Consider the following 20436-nt stretch of genomic DNA (forward strand, 5'->3'; position numbering starts at 1 on the left):
CATACATTACTTTGTGGCGGCGCAAATAAACTGTTTCTTTCTTTCTTTTAGTTACGTTAAATATATGATTTTTTTCCACGTGTCGTATGAAGTGTAAGTAATGGATGGCTGTAGTACAGAGCGACCTTCGAGCGGAACACAATGGGTCCATCAAAGTCACAGTAATCTACCAATTGACGAGCAAGTGTCTGCAACCGCTACGTCAACGTGCTCAATCAACTACGTCTAAGTACATTGTATATGTAGGTATACTCGATATACCTAGCAATATTACTATTCCTTCAACATCAACAACTTCAGCTCATGACAGCAGACTTCTAGACATCATGGAAATGAGACCCATACAGTGCCGGATAAAGTCGACGCGGGGCCCGTAGCAAATGTGAACATGGGGCCCTTGAGCACAGAATAATACCTTGAGTTACATTGTCTATTAAAATTAGGACATAGAGCGTTTTCACAATATTTCGTAGATTTGTATATAGATTACTTAAGCATTTAGTAAACCTCTTTCTTAGTTCTTAGTGGGAAACCTTTTAAGAACCGAATTCTAAGAACACGCAAGAAAGAAGCTTAACGAAACGTTATGAAGACATGGAGAACACCTTAAAGGTAGTCCTGTCTCCTGCATTAAATTCACCGAGGGAAGTGGACACTATAGTGTTTTTCTACTAAAATTACTTTTTAAAATTATTTGTTGCTGGATTCAAAATAGATTCATGTCCCTAGGACGTGTTGGTTGTATCTACTGTAAGTGTAGATCCTGACTTACAGGAATTGCAGCAGTTTTGGCGGGCTTGTCAAAGATAAAAAAAGAACTTTAAAGTGACAGGCAGCATAATGTTACATAGTTTTAAAACGAGCCAAATTAATAAGCTCATTGATTGAGCTCCTCTTATTCGAACTGTTCTTTATACACCTACTCAATATGATTATTTAACAGTGTGGAAGACTAATGGGGTGCCTATACGCAGTAGTGGACGTCTTTCGGCTGATGATGATGATGATGAATATGTATATTGTTCTTAATTTGGCTTTTATTAAAGATTGATGTATGTAGATGGTGATGTCACGGTAATGTTTTTTTTGTTATAATGTAATCCGATGGACTAGAAGCTAATGTGTGTGTATATTTACGCCAGACTTTAGAGATCCTGTCTTAAACAGGTTTGTTTACCATTATGGGTAGAATGATACAATTTCTTTACAACCATTATTCGACTTCAGGTTTACACTAATCTGCTCCCGAGAATCTGGGAATCGAACCCAGGACCTGTTTTTATTGTTTGCGTTTATACTTTTGTTCAAATAAACCGACTTCTCGGCTAATTATTCTCTTTTACGACTAATATAATAAAACTGAAACGCAGTTGTTTGTTGAAATATTTCCATAATTATAATGGACGCAATGAATAACAGTACATACAACAGTATTCTGTATTACTGTACAAAACACATGTACAGGCAGCGCGGGAAGTGAATACTGCTGATACTTTTCCTTGTTTTAAAGACACAGCCTGCGCCCGTCCCCCGACGGCTTTGTCGCTTCGTTATAAAAATCAATAGCATTAGTAAGTTCGTACAAACGAATTATACGATTCTCTTTGTGTGCGTCGCCAGGCTCTCGGTGTGCGGGAAACAAAAAAAAAACCACGAGCGAAATTCTTGTAATAAAAATCAATCGGAGCGGAGAGAGAAGGCGCCGCGCGGGGCGCCGACTGGTCGGGCGTCCGGACCACCCCCTACCGCCTCCCTGCATACCTACACGCGCTATAATGCACCTACCCTCCCCGCCGACTTGGCGCACATTTTTGTACATGCTGTACAGTTCGGTGATAGGGAAGCTTTTCATTTCAAGACGGAAACTATTAAAAGTAGTTTTTAAAGTTTAGCCTGCCTCCTGCATAGTGGTCTAACTGAGTCTGTCTGAGCGTGTGGGCCACGTCGCCGTCGCTCGCAGCGGTGGCGGCGAGAGAGGGAGCAGCGCTACAGCGCGGTGCGCGGCCGGTTCCCGGCAAAAAGGCGTTTGTTTTTATTTCTTTGGCGCGGAAAAAAATCAGCACGCGCCCGCCCTGCACCTCCTAAACATGCGCCACGCAGCGACGCAGACTCGGCCGGGTGTGTGCCGAATTCACTTTCATTTGCGACATCTCATCGTTTCCCGAAGGTCACCGTGCAGTCGCGGGTGCCGTGACGAGTCCGCGGTGCATGTGTGGCGCGGGCGAGTGCTTGCGGCGGCCACCGCTGACCGACTAGGTGAGTCGAGTGAATTTCGCGCCCTCGTCTTCGGCAATTCCGTTTCCCTCGCGTTTATCGGCACCCGTTTCGCACCGTCCTTCGCCGTGTGCCGGGAAGACGATGAAAGTGAATGTGTTTTCGTATCTCGCGGTGTGTCGGGGTCGCGCAGACGTGCGCTGTGGCCGTCCGTCCTCGAATGGAACGATGTGAAGCGACGAGAGAGGGTTAACCGCGCAACTTTACATTCACTACTTTCCTCCACCTCTGACAGGTGATAGCGTACAAATATACACGCTATCATCAACCTCTTAAAGTCGCTTATCCCAAAAACTTACAAGTTTTCTTATACGTGTAAAGTTTTGAATCGGTTACGCGCGTTTGTTTCATTTGAAAGTTTCCACGTTGAACTTCCTATACGCCAGCGACATGCATAAGGGCTTTAAACAAACAAAATTAAAAAAGCTCGTGAGACAGTCTGGCCCGCGAGCGGGAAAGAGAGAGCCAAACTTTGCACTCTTCATTTGTGCACCAATCGAGAAAAAATTCAATAAAGCTCGCTTCCTTTTGTCTAATTGCCTATGTAAACCTACTTATAACATGGCGATTGTTCGATTTCTGCGACATTGCGGAGAGAACATGGGGTGCCCCGGTCTTGTTTACACTCGCAGGATAGGTTTAGCGCGCTTTTGTTGTTGTGAAAAATGCGACTGTAACGTCGACATAAACTTTTATAGAAGTTAATAAGAAATTAAGTAGAAAACATACTTCTTACAAACTGTGGAACTTTTAATGATATCAGTGTGTTACCCATAATCATCGTTTTGATTGAAATTCTTCCTAACTTGGTTCGCTAGGAAATGCCCGGCCACGGACTGTCTCAAGTGAAATGCGAGCCACTCTCGGACGAGGAAGACAGCGACTCACAATTCGCGCACAGTTATCTATCCAGTCAGGTAACTTTAATTAGCATTTTGTTATTTTGTTGCACGATTTTCGCGAACGTTGAATGATTTATAGATACCTACATACTTATTTGTAGCTTTAGATTAGATGTATTTAGTAGTCCGTAGTGGTTTGGTATTTAAAACTTTGTATTTAACGAAGCGGAGTTTTTCAAGTGTCTAACTACTAAGGTACCGTACATTAAGTTTAACTACATATTCATGTACAACCGACCCAATGCTTGCGCTTTTAATTTTTATAACTTTCCCGGTGTATTTTAAAACAATATTGTTTTTCTTTTGAATATTTTTATTGGCATTCGAAACGGAGACGTGTTCGCAATACCAAAAATAATGCGTATTTGAAAAGCCGTGCTCGAGTTGTAACTTTATAAGTGGTACCTACAAAATTGTTTCATATTAAGTACCTATCTACTACAGTATTACACAAACTTGTCATTCACAAGACGATGAGACTAAGTGGGGTGTTATCTATGTTTGTAATTCACATGTAATAAGTCTAACATTAGGGTCATTCAACGCTGAAACGCAGCACGCGTAACCACAACTCGTAAAAGAGTTTTTCAACCGCTAATCAAATTATAAAAACGTGTTCCATTTTGCCCACTTTGTGGAGATTGTAGCAGCGTACATACATTATGCGGAAAAAGATTTGTACTCTCTCAATATGTAGTAGAAAGTTACTTTTGATGCCGACACGCACACCACTAGATAAATTGGCGCAGAAAAGTGCTAAAAGATGAACTATAGTAAGCTTGTTATGATGAGAAATTCTTAAAAGTTGACCTATAGAAAGGTATTTACTTTCATACTGGTGTATCGGCAAAAGTTCTCGCCGAGTGATGTCTATGAGAAATTTTACTTTTACGCTGTTTGTGTGCAAAATTAAGTTTTTTTTTTGTGTTCAGTCTAATTGATGCAGATTTATTTATGGCCAGTCTCATCTGCGAAAAGAAGACACAAAAGTTTGACACATTTAAATGTAGAAGAAAAATAATTTTGTTTTGGTCACCCGATCTACCGATAGCTAGGCTATTAAGCCTGGCCATTAGTCACGTGTCCCTGCGTAGTGCAGTATGGTTGGCATGGATGCGATGTGACAGGTTGATTGTTTCTAGCCTCAAGACGTCTAGTATGCGCACGTAATGATTTATTTCCCTCCTTCAGCTGTGAGAGTCCCTCGCGTGTCGTAACACGACACTGCGACTCATTGACAACGTAGGTTAACTGCTTGTTTGATGCTCAATTTGAGAAGTAATTGCTTCCGTCTTCAAATGTTAGTGTAAGCTACTCTACTAACAACTAACAACTTTACGTTCTTATCGACTGAACACTGTGTAATCATTTTACAACAGATCTTTTTTATATCTTTGTATTTTTTGCTATTAGAATTTTTATGAACCTAAGATAAGTTTAATGACTATTGAATTAGAGTTAAATCAGTAACTAATTACCACGTTATTACTATCAGGCCAGTGGTTTAGAGGAGTTGGCCCCCCTGGCACCCGCAGGCCCGGCAGCGACACCTGTGTGCGTGAAACAGGAACGAGCAGAGACCCCACCGACCACTACACTAGAGACGCTCGAGTCAGCACCGCACAATGCCAAGGTATTCCATTTTCAAAATTTAAAACGGCTTCTATTTCATTGCTATAACGAAAAAAAAATCAGTACGTAGATTTACGACCATAACTGAGTGACCTATAAGTATCTGATGGTAGATTTGGCCACTTGGTCATGACTAATTTTATACGGAGTGTATCTTTATAAGTTAAATCTAGTTTACTAACACGAAGGTTGCTTAGACTACTGACTTTATAGTTTCAAGACGATTACTTTAAATGTCAAGACTTCACTTAAATGAGTAACCATTTAACTACTTATAACATAATCTATTGACAAGGTTCTAATTGTATAAAGTAGGATGTTAATGTTCCCGAGTTTAAACATTTTTGTTATACAATTTGAATATTAATGAGCGAGTAACGGATGTTTCTTAATTAATCTCTTAATTTATAGATAATTACATTATATTGAGGAACCTAATGAATTTAGCGGTGACCAAGTATTTTTTACTTTTTTTCTCTTTTTATTTATTTCTTAGAGACTTTACACGTAGTCAAGGACTAAGTTTGAAGAATGCTCATTGATATATCAGTTCATCCACGTTATCTTGTAGGCAGGCTTATGTAACTTACTTTAGAGTGAGTACCTTGCAAGATGACCTAGGTCCCAGCCCTAAATTACAAGCCCTAATTTTACACTTAAGTTACGGCGGGAAGTTCGCGCGCTACGATTTACGTGCTAGAAATAGGAATAGAAATTATTTATTTGCTCCAAAGGTGCTAGGGACTATAGTGGACCACACGCGACTTAGTACGCACTATCAGCTACGGCGCTACGAGGAAAGAGGATCGCACTACGAGCTACGCGTAAATAGAGCGTACGCGTAGGAATCACGAGCAACGTACTACGGAACACGCGCTACGGCGCCGCACACTATGAACTATGCGCTACGCGTGGGGAACACGCTGCGATCTACGCGCTGGGAACCACACGCTGCCTACTACGGACCACGTAGCACGGACAGCGGCGCTGCGTACTACGGAGATAAGTGCTACGAAGTATGCGCTACGCGCTACGAGCGACGCGCTAACAACAATGCGCTACGGACTACGCGCTACACGCTACGAACTACGAGTTATGCGCTACGAGCTACTTATCACACACTACGTGCGACGAACTACAACGGTAGTATTTATAAATTAGGGCTTCTAGATTTAGGTCTGGACATGTGTCTAATTACTTTCTTGACAACATTTTACATGAAAATGTTTTTATTGGCCATATAGTCTAATTTAAACAACAAATGAATCAACAAATTGATTGAAGTACCAACGGTTGTTTGCGCAGAGCACGTCTTTGCTGGACCGGCACATGGACTTTATGAACGTGCATGAGGTGCCTGACTCCACGGACTTCATGCCGCTGCTGGCCATCAAGGACGAACCCTCGTCTGAAGGAGGTATGTTACGGGCATTTGTCCCATCTATACTAATATTATAAAGCTGAAGAGTTTGTTTGATTGTTTGTTTGTTTGTTTGTTTGTTTGAACGCGCTAATCTCCGGAACTACTGGTCCGATTTGAATAATTCTTTTTGTGTTGGATAGTCCATTTATCGAGGAAGGCTATAGGCTATAAAACATCACGCTATAATCATTAGGAGCGAAGATATAAAGGAAAATGTGGACAAAACGGGGGAAATGATTAATTCTTGAGAGCTTCCGTTGCGTGCGCTGCGAAAATGGTTCAAGATACGAAAATTATATGTATGAAAGAATTATTCCTCTTAAAATGATCTAAAAAAAAGTCCGCGACAGTATATGTCTATCTTTTAGGATTAACTTACTAGAATCGTTTTTATGGTAATCAAACTGGGTCGAAATTAATGCATTATTTGTTAAGAGTTGTATTAACGAAAAAATATTAATCTTTATCTAAATAAATGTGTTGTTCATTAAGAGTATTTAATTGTGAACAAAATTGTCATTGACATCACTAAAGTTCAACAAACATCTTAGAAGATATTACAATTTTAAAATAACTCCGATATAAAATTCACCCGCGCCGCATGATGTGCGAAACATGACGCTGCCTGGAGGAGGGGCATTGTTTGCGAGCGACGCGGAGAGGAGGTGTAACTATACTCAAAAAAATTATAGTCTTACTAACGAAGTAAAACATTTTTTGATCATTGACCATCGAAAGCCTTTGTTTACAGCGTAGAATGGCAAGAAAGCGGTTTACCACACGCCCACATTTTATTGTGGCTGTCTAACAAAGTATTGTACAACAAGATTCTATGTATAGTGCAATAATATCGGCTGAAATATTTGACAAACAAAAAAATCTAATTCTTCAATTTATTGTCATAAAAATATGATAGGGTATAAAAATATGGTCCTTGAGGATTTCATAACCTTACGTCACCATGTATGAAAGAAAACATTTAATTTTGTTCTAGAAAGTACTCTTTCTTTTTTTTTTGAGGGGGGAAAATCATCCGTTGGCTACTCCTGGCTTGGGTGAGGCGAGAAGGAGTGTAAAAATCACCCCGTTCTGATTTGAGCCGGGGCCCCGGTAATCTTTTACGTTGTCTGCAGCACCGGATCGGGCATCAGCCCTATTGGGTCACATCTGTGATGGCCTGGCTCTTTGAGGCGCGCACAGAACGCGACACACGGTACGCACGGGTCTGGTTTTGGTCGGGCGACGAGCTACTCTTACTCGCCGTCCGCAGACCCGCGCTTACGGTGGCCGGGGATCGTCACGCGATCCTCGACGCCCCGAGTGTCTTCTGCGGCGGCTGGGGCGTGATGAGGATCGTTCCCTCACGCGCTCCGCCTCCTCCTTAGCTAGCATGACTGCTTCGCAGAAGGGGGAGACGGCGTCCGTTTCCCCCTCGCTCCGCACCTTGGCCTGAACTAGAGTCGGACGTGAGAGGTTACCGTCGCCATTCACATCCCTAAGGACATGGCGATGCTCAGCACATGCAATGCACACCGCCACTGTATGCTCCACCATATCTTCCGGGCGGTCCTCGCAATGACGACACCCAGACGAAACGCCCGGGTGTTTCCTCCCGCCGAATTCGAAACAGGTACCAACCGAAACTTCCGTGTCCGGTAAGTACCTGCGTCAGGCGGTAGGTGAGGACGCCTCTCAAGCCACTCTTCAAAGAGGGGACTTACCACTGCTATAACGCGTATATAGCGAGCCCATCTAAAAAGTACCCTAGGAATTTTATTTCTGAAACACAAACCGGGGTGGCGGTTACCCAACCTATAGGCGCAGGTCTCCGGAAGACAGTGGAAACACAGCAATAATTCGTGTTAAAGGTATAGAAATGAGTGTAGATTGTTCCTTATAATTATAATCCAGTGCTATCACGAATTTTCAATGCACAAATTAACCGTGGGTAACAGCTATAATTTATGAAGCTGAGAAAGTTGTTTGCAAAAATAAATACAATGTCTAAAATAACTATTCCACGCGGACGAAGTCGCGGGCACAGCTAGTAGGATATATAGGTAGTAGCACCAGAGAGCCACCTACAAACATTACTTACTTTTTAGTTGGTAACATATTCATGCATCTTGTTACACAAGCTCATGGTACACAGTAACACTTGAGGACCTTATGGTTATTGTTTAAGCCTAACTTAAACATTAAAGCGTTATATTCAATTGCTCATTTTACATTTTAACGTGTGCAGTGCACCTACATTGCATATGAATCAAATATGTGGGTCTAAGTATGGAGGCCGTATATCTAGCAAATATTGATTGTCAGTAATGGGCGATTCATTAAACGTTTCGCAATAAAAGCTGGCTTCTTGTTTACGCACGCCATTTTAGAATGGTTCGCATTCGAAACTGATTTATTTTAATTACTTTTCGCTTTTAGTGTAAAAGTTGGACAGTCCATTTCAAACCGGTTTGTTTCATCGTGAGAAGTATTGGGGACCCTACAATAGGTTCCATAACCAGATTACTCTAGATTTTTCTCACAGTTCGTTAGTTTCCTGAGAATTGCTACAAATTAGTAGGTGTATGCTTAGCTATAGCTACCGATTTATTAGAACTAGAGTTGATTGTCAATTGTTACAGATATAATTGCTTATTGAAACACGTTTCTTTTTACTTTACTCTCTGCATCAAATCTTCAATGTATACGTATTAATTGTAAATCTATCTTTCTGAATAGAAGAATAAATTTTAAATGATCTCAATATTCCATAAAGCCGGAATTGTCCTTACATTTTGACGGAGTAGGGTGTTTTAAATTAAAGAAAGATCATCCACATACTGAACTTGTGAGGCAACTCCCTTGTTGTCTATCCCTCGGTTGCTAGATACATAATATGATATATTATCAGCGCGGAAAATTAAAAAAAATTGAGTTGTACTACCCCTAACATTTAGGGGGATGAAAAATAGATGTTGGCCGATTCTCATAGATATCGGATAAGCACAAAAAAAATCATCAAAATCGGTCAAGCCGTTTCGGAGGAGTATGGCAATGAAAACTGTGACACGAGAATTTTATATATTAGATTGACATATTATATGATGATGTTGTCACAGAACAACAGCATCTAAGCGGCGATGACACCAGCGACTCATGCGGCCGGCAAGCCTCGCCTGCCCCCCGACACAGCCCCAAGAGCTGGACGCAGCAGGACATGGATCGGGCCCTGGACGCACTTAGAAACCATCAGATGAGTCTTACCAAGGTAAGAGATTAAAAGGCCAAAGATATTTAACAAAAGGTAAAAATTATATGAAAATTGATAATATAAAAATATGTAGTGACAAACTTTGATCAACTTTTCTCATGTTTTTGTACAAAAGGCTGTTTCTATCTATTTATTGTGTATTAAATGTGTGAAAGCGTAGCCAAAACATTTAACTTTTTAATTATACATACATAGGTAATCCTTACGAGAGTAGGAATACCTTATTAAGATAAAAAAATAGAAGAAAAGAAGAAGTTGAACTAAACAATAAACGAAAGTTACACATTGGAATTTGCAGATAAACTTTTTGTCTTACGAAAATTATACAAGTTATTTGAAGTACAAGAATATGGTACAGATACCTTATTATATTTCCAAAATAAGTAGCAGTTAGTACTAACTGAAATAGTTAATTTTATTAGATAAAGCCAGCCGCTGTAGTCACGGTTGACGAGGCAGGGTCCTTAGACAAAGTAACATCGCTTGGTAACGAAACGATATCTAAAATCGTTATCGTCTCAACGATGACGACAAAAAATTCTTAGCCAAAGTAACATCGCGATCGTTATCGTTGTGTCGAATCGAATGTTCGCTAAAAAATAAAAATATTGGTTATGGTAACGAAAATTTAGCTGTCAGTGTCACTCAAGAAGTTCAAATGGATACCGCGAATTATACCCGCGAGTTATTGTTGTTTTCGAATTTTAAGTAAGTGAGTTGTTGGCGATTGCCGTAGTTCGTGAGGATGATGTTATCACAGTCAGCGACATTGGAGTGCTGGGTGACGTCACGGGATTGGCACGGTGGTCGCCGCGCCGGTGAGCTTCAAGTGGTTGTGCTACGACGCCCTTAGCCCAGACGTAAATATCCGAAAACCACTCACTGGGCTCAAGTGCTTCCTACAAATATGTCTTTATTCGTTCAATATCGAACTAGCCCTCGCATAAGACAGTCCACGTAATTTCTAGTAAGTATAATAGTCTTTGTTTTAACGTTTTAACTAAAGTCGTTTTACTTGAGTGAAATCGTACAGTTAAAGTATTTTAAATTATATTAAAAACTAACTTTGTGTAGTGGTAAGTGAATAGAGTATTATTACTCTAAATTGTAAACTTTTTAAACTTAATGATAATACCTATAATCAAATTAGACTCATTTTTATAAATTACTGGTGTTCTAATCTATTATAATTTTTAGTGATAGTGATAAAACATGGAATCAAGAGTGCGAGCAAGTCAGGAACAATTGTCAACACTGCTTGAGTATATGGCAACGTAAGTAAAATCAAGTTTTATTCACTAGTACCTATGTAATGTACACAATGACACTATTTTAAAAGTGAAGTACTTATACTGAATCTTTGTTTATTTATGTTACAGTCATGGTGACCTGGCGAGGCCTCTTGCTGGATCACAAGGTCGGGTACGGTCAGACCGACTATGGACTGAACTGACCAACATATTGAATGCTGTTGGTGGTGGTGTCAGCAAGACTACAGACAAGTGGAAAAAAGTAAGGATCCATTTTTTGAAAAAAGTGGTGTGATGATAGAGTTGCTAGCAAACTATTTTCTAAAGGGTTTTGGATAAGTGGACACACCCTTGTGATTATGAAGGTTGGCTTGTAATCATTTATCTGTTATTACTTGACTGGGGACTTTTTATAATTATGATGATGACAATCAATCTCTGAAACCCATAGTAAGAAAGAAGAAACTTTTATTGGCACATACCATAAATATTTGCTTTCTTAGTTGTGAGTTCTCTTTTAAGCAAATATTTAAAAGAAAACTTACAAGTAAATTTTACATTCTTACTACAAAAAGTCAAACAAGTATAAGTATGCCCTGCACGTTATTATTATTTTTTAACTAATTGTGAAAATTCTTACAAAATTGACTTTTTAATCTCATTTACACTTATAACATAGGTACTTATAACTATGACTGATTTTTATTCAACAAAGGTGTGGGCAGATTGGAAGTCCAAGACAAAAAAAAAGGCGTTGGCCATAAGGCACCATGCAAGAGGGACTGGAGGTGGTCCAGCAAGCGGGCAAGCCTTGTCAGCTAGCGATGAAAGAGTGCTGGCTATAATGGGTACTTTAGCAGTGGCAGGACAAGACTCTGTAGAAGAGCTAGGATTTAATGTAAGTACTATTATACATCTTCAAGGCTCCTGCTCAATGATCTACTTAATTGTCTCTAGTAGGCAGATGGCAAATAAATATTCCTAATAATGTTAATACATTGGTCAGCCAAGTAACTTTACTTTACTTACATGAAAGACACCATTTCAGTTTTGGATATAATAGTTTTAACTTGGTTAAGTTGGTTATGAAGTAGTATTTATAAATATTATTATTATTTTTACATACCTTACTTAAAATAAATACACTTTTTCAGTAATAAATAATTTCATTACATCTACCACTTATTTTTATGAAATCTACCATGCCGATTCTTTTCAGAGATCTATAAATACTGCACATGATGGTCCTGCCGTCCAAGATAATCCTGTCACCCAAGATGATTCAGTATATTTGGAAATTGTAGATGGTAAGTATAAAGAGTTCAAATCTTACTTCTTACTAATATTATAAACATGGCAGTTTGTTTGGATGGATGTTTATTATTCTTTCACGCAAATACTACTGAAAGTATTTTGATGAAATTTAGTACACAGATAGTTTATAACTTAGATTAACATAGGTAACATAGGATAGTTTTTAACTCGATTATTTGCGAAGCCGCTGGCAACAGCTAGTATCATAATCTTTATTTGTTATGTATATGTAGAATATTAAATTCCTAGGGAACCTCAGTTTTGCTATTTATATTCTAAACCTGTGTGCCAGTTTTTGCATGATTTAGTGACTATCAAACATTTTACAATATTAGCAGGATTTGCTTTAGGAAAACATTTTGAACAAACAAAGGGTCCATAAACACCAAAATAACACTCATTTTCTTTTGCAGAAACTCCACAACTGACTTTGTCACCTCAACTTTCCACTTCACAGCCCTCAAATAATTGGGTTCTGCCATCCTCATCATACCAGACTTCGACTCAAGGACGGCAGCCTGTTGCGCCAACCCAGCCTGTTACGCCAGCCCCGCCAGCTCAGCCTGTTACGCCAGACCCGCCAGCGCAGGCTGTTACGCAAGCCCCACCAGCCACACCAGCCCCGGCAGCGCCATCCCCGTTAGCGCAATCCCCGCCAACCATTGCAGCTCCCGCTACTCCGAGGCGAAGACGGCCACATGCCCCCCGCACGTCTGCTATTTCTCCACCCACAAGGCGTCGTCTGCGGTTGAGATCGCCAGCGACACCGCAGTCTGCTGCCTCTCCCCACCGCCCTCGATTGAGTGCTCGCCGTAGACGGGCACCGACCCCCTTCGAGAGAGCGGCAAGCGAATTTACGGCCGTAGAAGTACGACGCCTGGAGCTGGAGGAAACTCGGACTAGGCTACAACATGAGCGAGATTCTCGAGCATTGGAGATTGAGCACGAACGGAACCTGGTTTTTAACTCATTAGTAAACGTCGCTCAAGCTTGGCTTGACTATTATCGCAGTAGGGACAACACAGAACCGCTGAACATTGAGTAGGTCAGCAATTGTCTTGACCCTATTGCTATAGTAGTCATCAAAGGTTTTTTAATATGTATGTCTGAAGCCTTAGGCATTCTATTCAAAATTTCTAAGGCTGTTTTTACAATATAATATAAACTCAAAACTCTTTGCGCGCAAGAAGTGATTTCGTTTAATTATCTAATGTTGCCTCTTTTACTGCCCAATTTTAAGACTGTAACTTTAAGACTGATTATTGATTTTGTTTCTCTTCTGTTTTTAAGTTTTGCTTATATTTACCTCAAAATAAGGCATTTATTTTAGTTAATATTTAAGTTGATAGACATTTACGTTATCTATTTCTAACTTGCATGTTGGATTTTGGCCTCTTAAAGTAAGGCTTTTTTTATGCCCAGCAGTGCACGTATAAAGGCTGATTAATATATTATGTTTTTAGAGATAACAATTATGTAAAGGTTAAAATTTTAAAGAGTTTATCAAGTCACTTAATAAAAATATTAAAATATTTAATAGTAAGTTATTTTTATTTATTCTCATTTATATTACATCCTACTAACTAAGTAATTGCGCATAGCCCTGCCTCGGATTAAATCATTTTGATTATCATTGCTGGAGGTGCTATATTGTACAGCATGATCTTCACTATCTTGTAGACCCTCAACTGGCATATCACTTGGAGGTGGTATTCTAGCATCTAATGCAATGTTGTGCAGCACACAACATGCATTAGTGATTTTGCTAGCCATGTAAGGGTGATAGTGAAGAACTCTGTGTCGAAGCATACACCTCCAACGAGCTTTAAGTAATCCGAAACAGCGCTCAATGCGAGACCTGGCTTGCACATGACGTCTTGTGTACACCTCTGCCTGGGATCCGGGTTCAGCATTTAATATAGGCGTCATCAACCAGGGCCGCAGTGGATAGCCTGAATCTCCTAAAAAAAGGAAATTTATTTTTGTTAATACTCCAGTTCTAATAAAGAATTAAATAAACTTTGTTGATTTGTAGTCATGCTCACTTAATTATAGTGCAATTACTGTTACGAAACAACTTACCTAATAACCAAACATGTTCACCACTTTCATGAAGTCCTTCCATGTATGTGTTCACGTGGCTCGCAGACCATATGTGTGAGTCATGTGTTGCTCCACCAAATTTGGAATTTACATTTATTATGCGCAAGTCATAATCACATATCTGGAAAGAAAATAAAATAAAACTAAGTATTTATTGTTTGGTTTCCACAAAGAACCAAATTGCACCGTGGGGAAGGGATTTAATTTCGAATTAAGGTACCAACTTACAATTTTACAGATTTCACTTTGTACACAATAATATGTCCCATTCTTTCGTTGTGCCTCTTGGCATATAGGCTTACTCTTACATTCCTGATTGAGTTCTTATTATAAAGAGTTATTTATTTTTAAATACATAGTTTCAGGGAAGTTTGTTACCCACATAAGTTTATATGTATTATGATTAGAATTTATCCAGCAGCTTACCATTTGAACATTTAAGGAATGATATCCTTTTCTATTAAAAAATGTGTGTTCCTCTTCAACCGGTCTTGTGATAGCAATATGGGTACAGTCAATGCATCCTATCACACCAGGCAAATTATATGTCCTTTGAAATCTGTAAATTATAACATATTTTTTATCTAGGAACCTTAGGAAATTAGTAATTAGTGATTTAAACTATTTAAAAATTTATTTACATACTTCTCTTTGATCAAGGATCTTTCTTGTGGCGTTTGTGGAAACACTATCCACCTGCTGACCATCCAATTGTGATTAAGGGCATTGACAACCTCCCCGATGCAGCGACTTGTTGTCCGCTGTGTCAAATGCTGGCCTAGACCCACAATTTTCTGGTATGACCCAGTAGCTAAAAAGCTAAGAGCACAGAGCACCTGGAAATTATAATAATACATAGGTAGATTTATGTGGTTTTATTATTACTTACCTATACAACAGTTAATAAAGTATTGTGTCGCACCACAATATTTTTGTTATATACCTATATAACTAATGCTATGATATAATAATGCTTTTACCACAATATTTTGGTTATATACTTAGAATCTAATATCTTTTATTTATATATATATAATGCTATGATATAATAATGCTTTTACTCAAGTTATAAGGATTAATAACTAATAACATTAATTGCCTGCAAAACATATAATTAAATTGATTTATTATTGTAAAAATTTCTTACCTTTATTTCTAGGGGAATCTCAGAAGAACCTTTTAATCGTGCATGAGCTTCTAGGTCCTTGCATAATTTTCTAAAAGCTCTTTTATTCAGTCTGAAATGTTGGATAAACAACAATTCAGGCATTTCTTCAATTGTTTCCAACTGCCGTCGCTGTTTTAAACGGTTTTGGCGCCTCTCCCATGCGTTCTCATTGTGCGCAGCCCACAATAACCGAAGAGAATGCATTTTATAATTTATTTGATCTGCAGTAATGCCTCTAACATAAAATAAATACTAAGAGTATGTCATCAAACAATGTCAAAAATCAGCTGTAGAATGAAATCCGGCCATATTGTGTCGATATTAGTCGATAACTACAACGTTTTAGCGTTCGTTTCGTTATCTCTAATGACGATCACGATCGAGGCGAAAACGAACACTGAAAGTGCTGCTTGTCTACGCATTTGTATGGAGTAAACACGATAACGTTCGTGAACGTTGTCGTTACTTTATGGTTTCGTTATGAAATGTTACATTGTCTACCAAATTGCGATAACGATGTCGATTGACCACGTGACTTAACGCATCTCCATACATTTTAGACTTTTCTAACTTCGTTATCGTTTTTAAATTGTTACTTTGTCTAAGGCCCCAGAGATTACACGCGTGACGGATACAAGTGTACGAGTAACCTTCAGTAGAACACTTTGTTTGATGACCACACAGCTAGTACTTAGTTTGTATGACACGTGATTACAGACTACTAAGCTACGTAATTAATTTCGAGGACATTTGTTTTGTTGTTTTATTATTTGTTATAGTATAAGACCGTTACTTCTTCCTAGTTAATTAAGAATAAACTTAGGCGAACGCAAAATTTGTTAAACGGTTTTTTACTTAATTATGATGATACTAATAACTAGTGTGAATTCGGCTAAAAAGAGCTTAAGCCTTAAGTTCTTTAAGCAGCAATAATATAATTAATTTATTTTTTCTTTATAACATCTTTTTAAATTAAAAATGTACTCACACATGATTATTATTTTTTTCGAAATTATATACGTGAGGGCTTGTAATTCGCTGAACGATACTTGTGCTGTGTTATTTTTATCTGTTTTTTTATTAGCTGTAAGTCCTTCAGGATTATTAACCTCTATTTACCTGAGTACTCTTTTTAAAATTACCCTTCTCACATCAGGCATCAGCGACATACGGCATCCCATCGACAACGCTATGGCAGCGAGCCCACCGGCTGGGCATAGACACGCCGAAGAAGGAGGGAGCCGCGAAGTCCTGGAGCGAGGCAGACTTGCGGGGCGCACTGCACGCCCTGAGGGCAGGCGCCATCTCCGCTAATAAGGCCAGCAAGGCTTATGGTATGGCATTTTGTTTATTTCTAAAGGTAAAAGTTTTATTCCTTTACAATAAGTTCTGCTTGTATTTTATGATAAGTAATACTATGTGATTGTGATAGATACCACATTATTGTTTAGATTTTTGTCCAAATTTACTTGGGCTTAAGTATCTCCGAATTTTTCGTCTTCAGGTTACTAATAATTATAAAAATCTTTTGGATATCTGGTCAACGGCCTTAACCGCGTAGGCCCTACACGGTTAAAGTAAACCCGTATCTTTACCCGGAACTGCGGACTGCCTAGCGGGTTACTGGGGCTCCAAGGCGGGAGAAGTCAACGCATGAATTTCCCCTCCCTAAAAAAAATCTTCTTTTCACCCAAATTATTTTAAAGTTTGGAAAACCCATTGTACGTCCAGGTATCCCCAGCAGCACCCTGTACAAGATAGCCCGCCGCGAGGGCATCCGGCTGTCCGCGCCGTTCAACGCGGCGCCGACGGCGTGGCGGCGCGCCGACCTGCAGCTGGCGCTCGCCTCCATCCGCTGCGGCGCCTCCTCCGTGCAGCGCGCCGCCTCGCAGTACGGGATACCCACTGGTAAGAGCTGATAGACTTGGAGCAGACATAACAGATATACCAAATGCTTAAGTTATCATAGATATAAAGTCAAAGTTAAAGTATCTTTATTATGGGCATATGTAAGTTACAGATCTGAGCAATATATTCAAGAATCAATATGTCCTGCCTAATAGGCATACAATAATGACATAGTTAGTATTGGCATTAGAATTTGGAATTGTTATAGGTCAATACTAATACATTTCAAAACACAGTAGATAATTAATAATTGGTCAACAATTAAGGAAATCTTGGATCGTGTAGTATGCTTTATCAATTAAAAATTTCCGTAATTTATTTTTAAATACTGAAAGTTCCTTAGTGTCTAGAATGTCAATAAGTCTATTAGACGTTTCCCAATTATCTCCTGAGGTGAAATAACGCAAAAAAGTAAAACTTTATAATGCGTTTTCAGGAACGTTATACGGTCGGTGTAAGCGAGAAGGCATCGAGTTGTCTCGCTCCAACCCCACGCCGTGGTCGGAAGATGCCATGGGCGAAGCTCTCGAAGCAGTCAGGTAACATTTTTAAACATATTATAATTACTAAAGTCAATGTAGATAATCTGATGGACCCGGTAACCACGTCTTTACTCGGAGCTGCCTAGCGGGTTACCGGGGCTCCGGCTCGAAAAGCAGGAGTAGGAACAGTGTGGTTTTAGTCAGTAAGAGTCTGACACTCTGTCGCCTCGCCCAAGGATCATGTTAAGACGTTGGATGATTTCCCCTCCTTAAAAAAGCCACGTCTTAAAACTGCGACCAGCCCTCGAGGGGACGACAGCAATATCTAGTTTTTGGTGACCTAACTAGATACAATCCTTAAATCCCTAGCCTTGGAGAGTTTGAAGCTTGTTTATTCAGCATCAGCAGTAGATTTCTTTCCGAATAAAGATGATGAATGAATCTGGAATAGTGTAGCAGCCTGCCATTATGTGATTATTTAAATGTTTTTACAGAGTGGGTCAGATGTCGATCAACCAGGCAGCCATCCACTTCAACCTGCCGTACTCCTCACTGTACGGGAGGTTCAAGAGGTGCAAGTATCAGATGCAGGTGAGTGCAACAACTATTGGAAGCGTTAATTTATCTGTTTTGTTCTTTGTCTGTATACAAATGGTGAGAAAATTACGTCGGAAACAATTGAACAGCGAATTCGCAACGTATAATGATGTAACGGGGGTTTCGACGTTAAGTTTTGATTTAAGTAAGAAAGATTTATTTGGGAAGAATACAAACCTAGTTATTAAAATGTATCTACGACCACAACACTAGTACCTACTGCTCGCTTCCACAAAGAGCGTTCTTTTACTAAGAAAAAGTAACTCCAACATTTTTAATTATAACTTGAGGTTAAAATATTCCAGGGTGTCCCACAAACTCCGCAGCAACAACAGCAAGACCCCCACAAGATGGAACCCGAGCAGCCGCTGGAGGTTCCCCCGTACTACCAACAGGTGGCGCCGCACCACGAACACGACACACACGCGTACACACACATGCACGAGTACACGCACACACACGACCAGTACGGACAGTACTACCAAAGTTTCAATAGTATTGCCACCAGCTGAGGGCATACTTCAACGACGGACTTTAAATAGGTAATAGTGAACATAATGCAGGTCAACCTATACCAAACTGTCAATTGATTTTTAACTTTATAGTTTTGGAATAAAGTTGAAATTGAATTGATAGATTGGTATAGGTTGATCTATTGTCTGTGCTTCAAACTGTAATGCCCGATTGCCCGTCACATTAACGAAAGACAATGGTGTTCATTCTTGTCCATCTTTATATTGTGAATACTTACTTAAGTCTTGTCAACCAGTCCGCCTTTTGTAAAGCGTGAATGTAAAATGTAAGCTACTGAATGATGTCGGCATAATATTTAATTCTAAGGTGTCGTTATCTCGATTGAAAACTTTAAAAAATGGTCCTGAGTATACTGAACAGTCACAAAATTTGCTAAAGTGCCATATTTTTTTAGATATTTAGCAGTAAAATAATACAAATAACCAATCATGTAATATTTTATTTCTTTGAGTTCAAATAATTGCTGTAAGAAAAAAGTTTAACGTCCACACCAGCAAGTTTTAGTACGAGTAGCGACATCTGTTAGCGTAAGATAGGAAACTGCTAGATTAAAATAGAGAGAAAACTGCCATTAACAATTAATACGTAATTAGTGATTAAGTACATCTATTTAAAAATATACAATTTTACTTTTTATGAAATAATTTTAACTAATAATCGTACGAATAATGTTAATGATTGACAATTGCTTTTTTCTCTGCATATGATCTTAAGAAAATATTTTTTTAACAACACTGACGCAAACGACGTAAGATGTTTTTCGTGTAGTATTTGCTTGATCAGTTGATTGGAAAATCGGAAAGTGCAGAGATTTAATTGTTTAGAAATGAACAATAGTATAGGTTTCTTTCCATCCTTATACTTAACTACAAACAGAACAAGTGAAATTATGACATAATTGTAAGAATAAGATAAATAGATGCAGTAGATAATATTTTTTTGTCTACTTAGTGTAACAAGAAGGTACTTTTTGTATTCTTCTGAGGTATTTTAAAAGCTATACGTAATACTGTAAGTGATGAATTTCAGCAATATTAGGGACGTAGTATTTACAATGACTAACGTATGCTATTTATTATGAAGTATTAGTAATCGAATATCGGGTAGTCACTAGACATACCTATGTGTAGTGGAGTCAGTAAAGCAATCTTAGTTTACTTGCAATTTCTTGTTACAAAGAATTAAATGATAAGAATGTATTATTCTGTCCAAACGAAAATACGTAATGTAATGTGATAGACTCTAGATATGTAAGTAATATTGTTCGTTGCTTTGTTTTATGTTATTGTCAAAAATATTAAGTTTATTTTTTCATTCCTTTATTGTAAATCAACATGTATCCGCTAGGTGGCGCTTTCTAGTTTTGCTATTAGTCAAAAGATGGCGTTGTTTTCATTGTGATTTTGTTTGAAAACTGCAGTTTGATAAAATGAATGTTCAAACTAGCAATAATTAGTTGTAAAATGCATTAACCCCACCTTATAGTACTTAGACCTATATAAACTTGATAGACTGAATTCTTGTTTTATTTAAATTGTTTTTAGCCTTATATTCCTTTAGTTACGATGTTATGAAAAGAAA

General features: G+C 38.8%; 3 protein-coding genes across 3 annotated transcripts; 2 read left to right on the forward strand and 1 right to left on the reverse strand.

Moving 5' to 3' along the window:
- Window positions 1-1455: 1455 nt before the first annotated feature.
- Window positions 1456-20383, forward strand: LOC118272431 (uncharacterized). The gene is made up of 10 exons (XM_050707999.1): window positions 1456-2256; window positions 3093-3191; window positions 4672-4809; window positions 6114-6225; window positions 9348-9496; window positions 16491-16668; window positions 17066-17242; window positions 17679-17781; window positions 18219-18315; window positions 18627-20383. Exons 2-10 carry the CDS (start codon window positions 3096-3098, stop codon window positions 18831-18833), a joined length of 1257 nt encoding a protein of 418 aa, XP_050563956.1. The 5' UTR covers window positions 1456-2256; window positions 3093-3095; the 3' UTR covers window positions 18834-20383.
- LOC118281495 (myb-related transcription factor, partner of profilin) lies at window positions 9983-13544 on the forward strand. The gene is made up of 6 exons (XM_050708000.1): window positions 9983-10466; window positions 10697-10773; window positions 10879-11011; window positions 11465-11647; window positions 11969-12056; window positions 12477-13544. Exons 2-6 carry the CDS (start codon window positions 10712-10714, stop codon window positions 13106-13108), a joined length of 1098 nt encoding a protein of 365 aa, XP_050563957.1. The 5' UTR covers window positions 9983-10466; window positions 10697-10711; the 3' UTR covers window positions 13109-13544.
- On the reverse strand, window positions 13594-15946 carry LOC118281492 (putative nuclease HARBI1). Its single transcript, XM_050708001.1, has 5 exons — window positions 15314-15946; window positions 14812-15002; window positions 14593-14725; window positions 14146-14287; window positions 13594-14024 (listed from the first exon to the last, which is right to left on the reverse strand). Exons 1-5 carry the CDS (start codon window positions 15536-15538, stop codon window positions 13633-13635), a joined length of 1083 nt encoding a protein of 360 aa, XP_050563958.1. The 5' UTR covers window positions 15539-15946; the 3' UTR covers window positions 13594-13632.
- Window positions 20384-20436: the final 53 nt, after the last annotated feature.

This window comes from Spodoptera frugiperda, chromosome 4, assembly GCF_023101765.2.
Source record: "Spodoptera frugiperda isolate SF20-4 chromosome 4, AGI-APGP_CSIRO_Sfru_2.0, whole genome shotgun sequence".
Taxonomy (NCBI): domain Eukaryota; kingdom Metazoa; phylum Arthropoda; class Insecta; order Lepidoptera; family Noctuidae; genus Spodoptera; species Spodoptera frugiperda.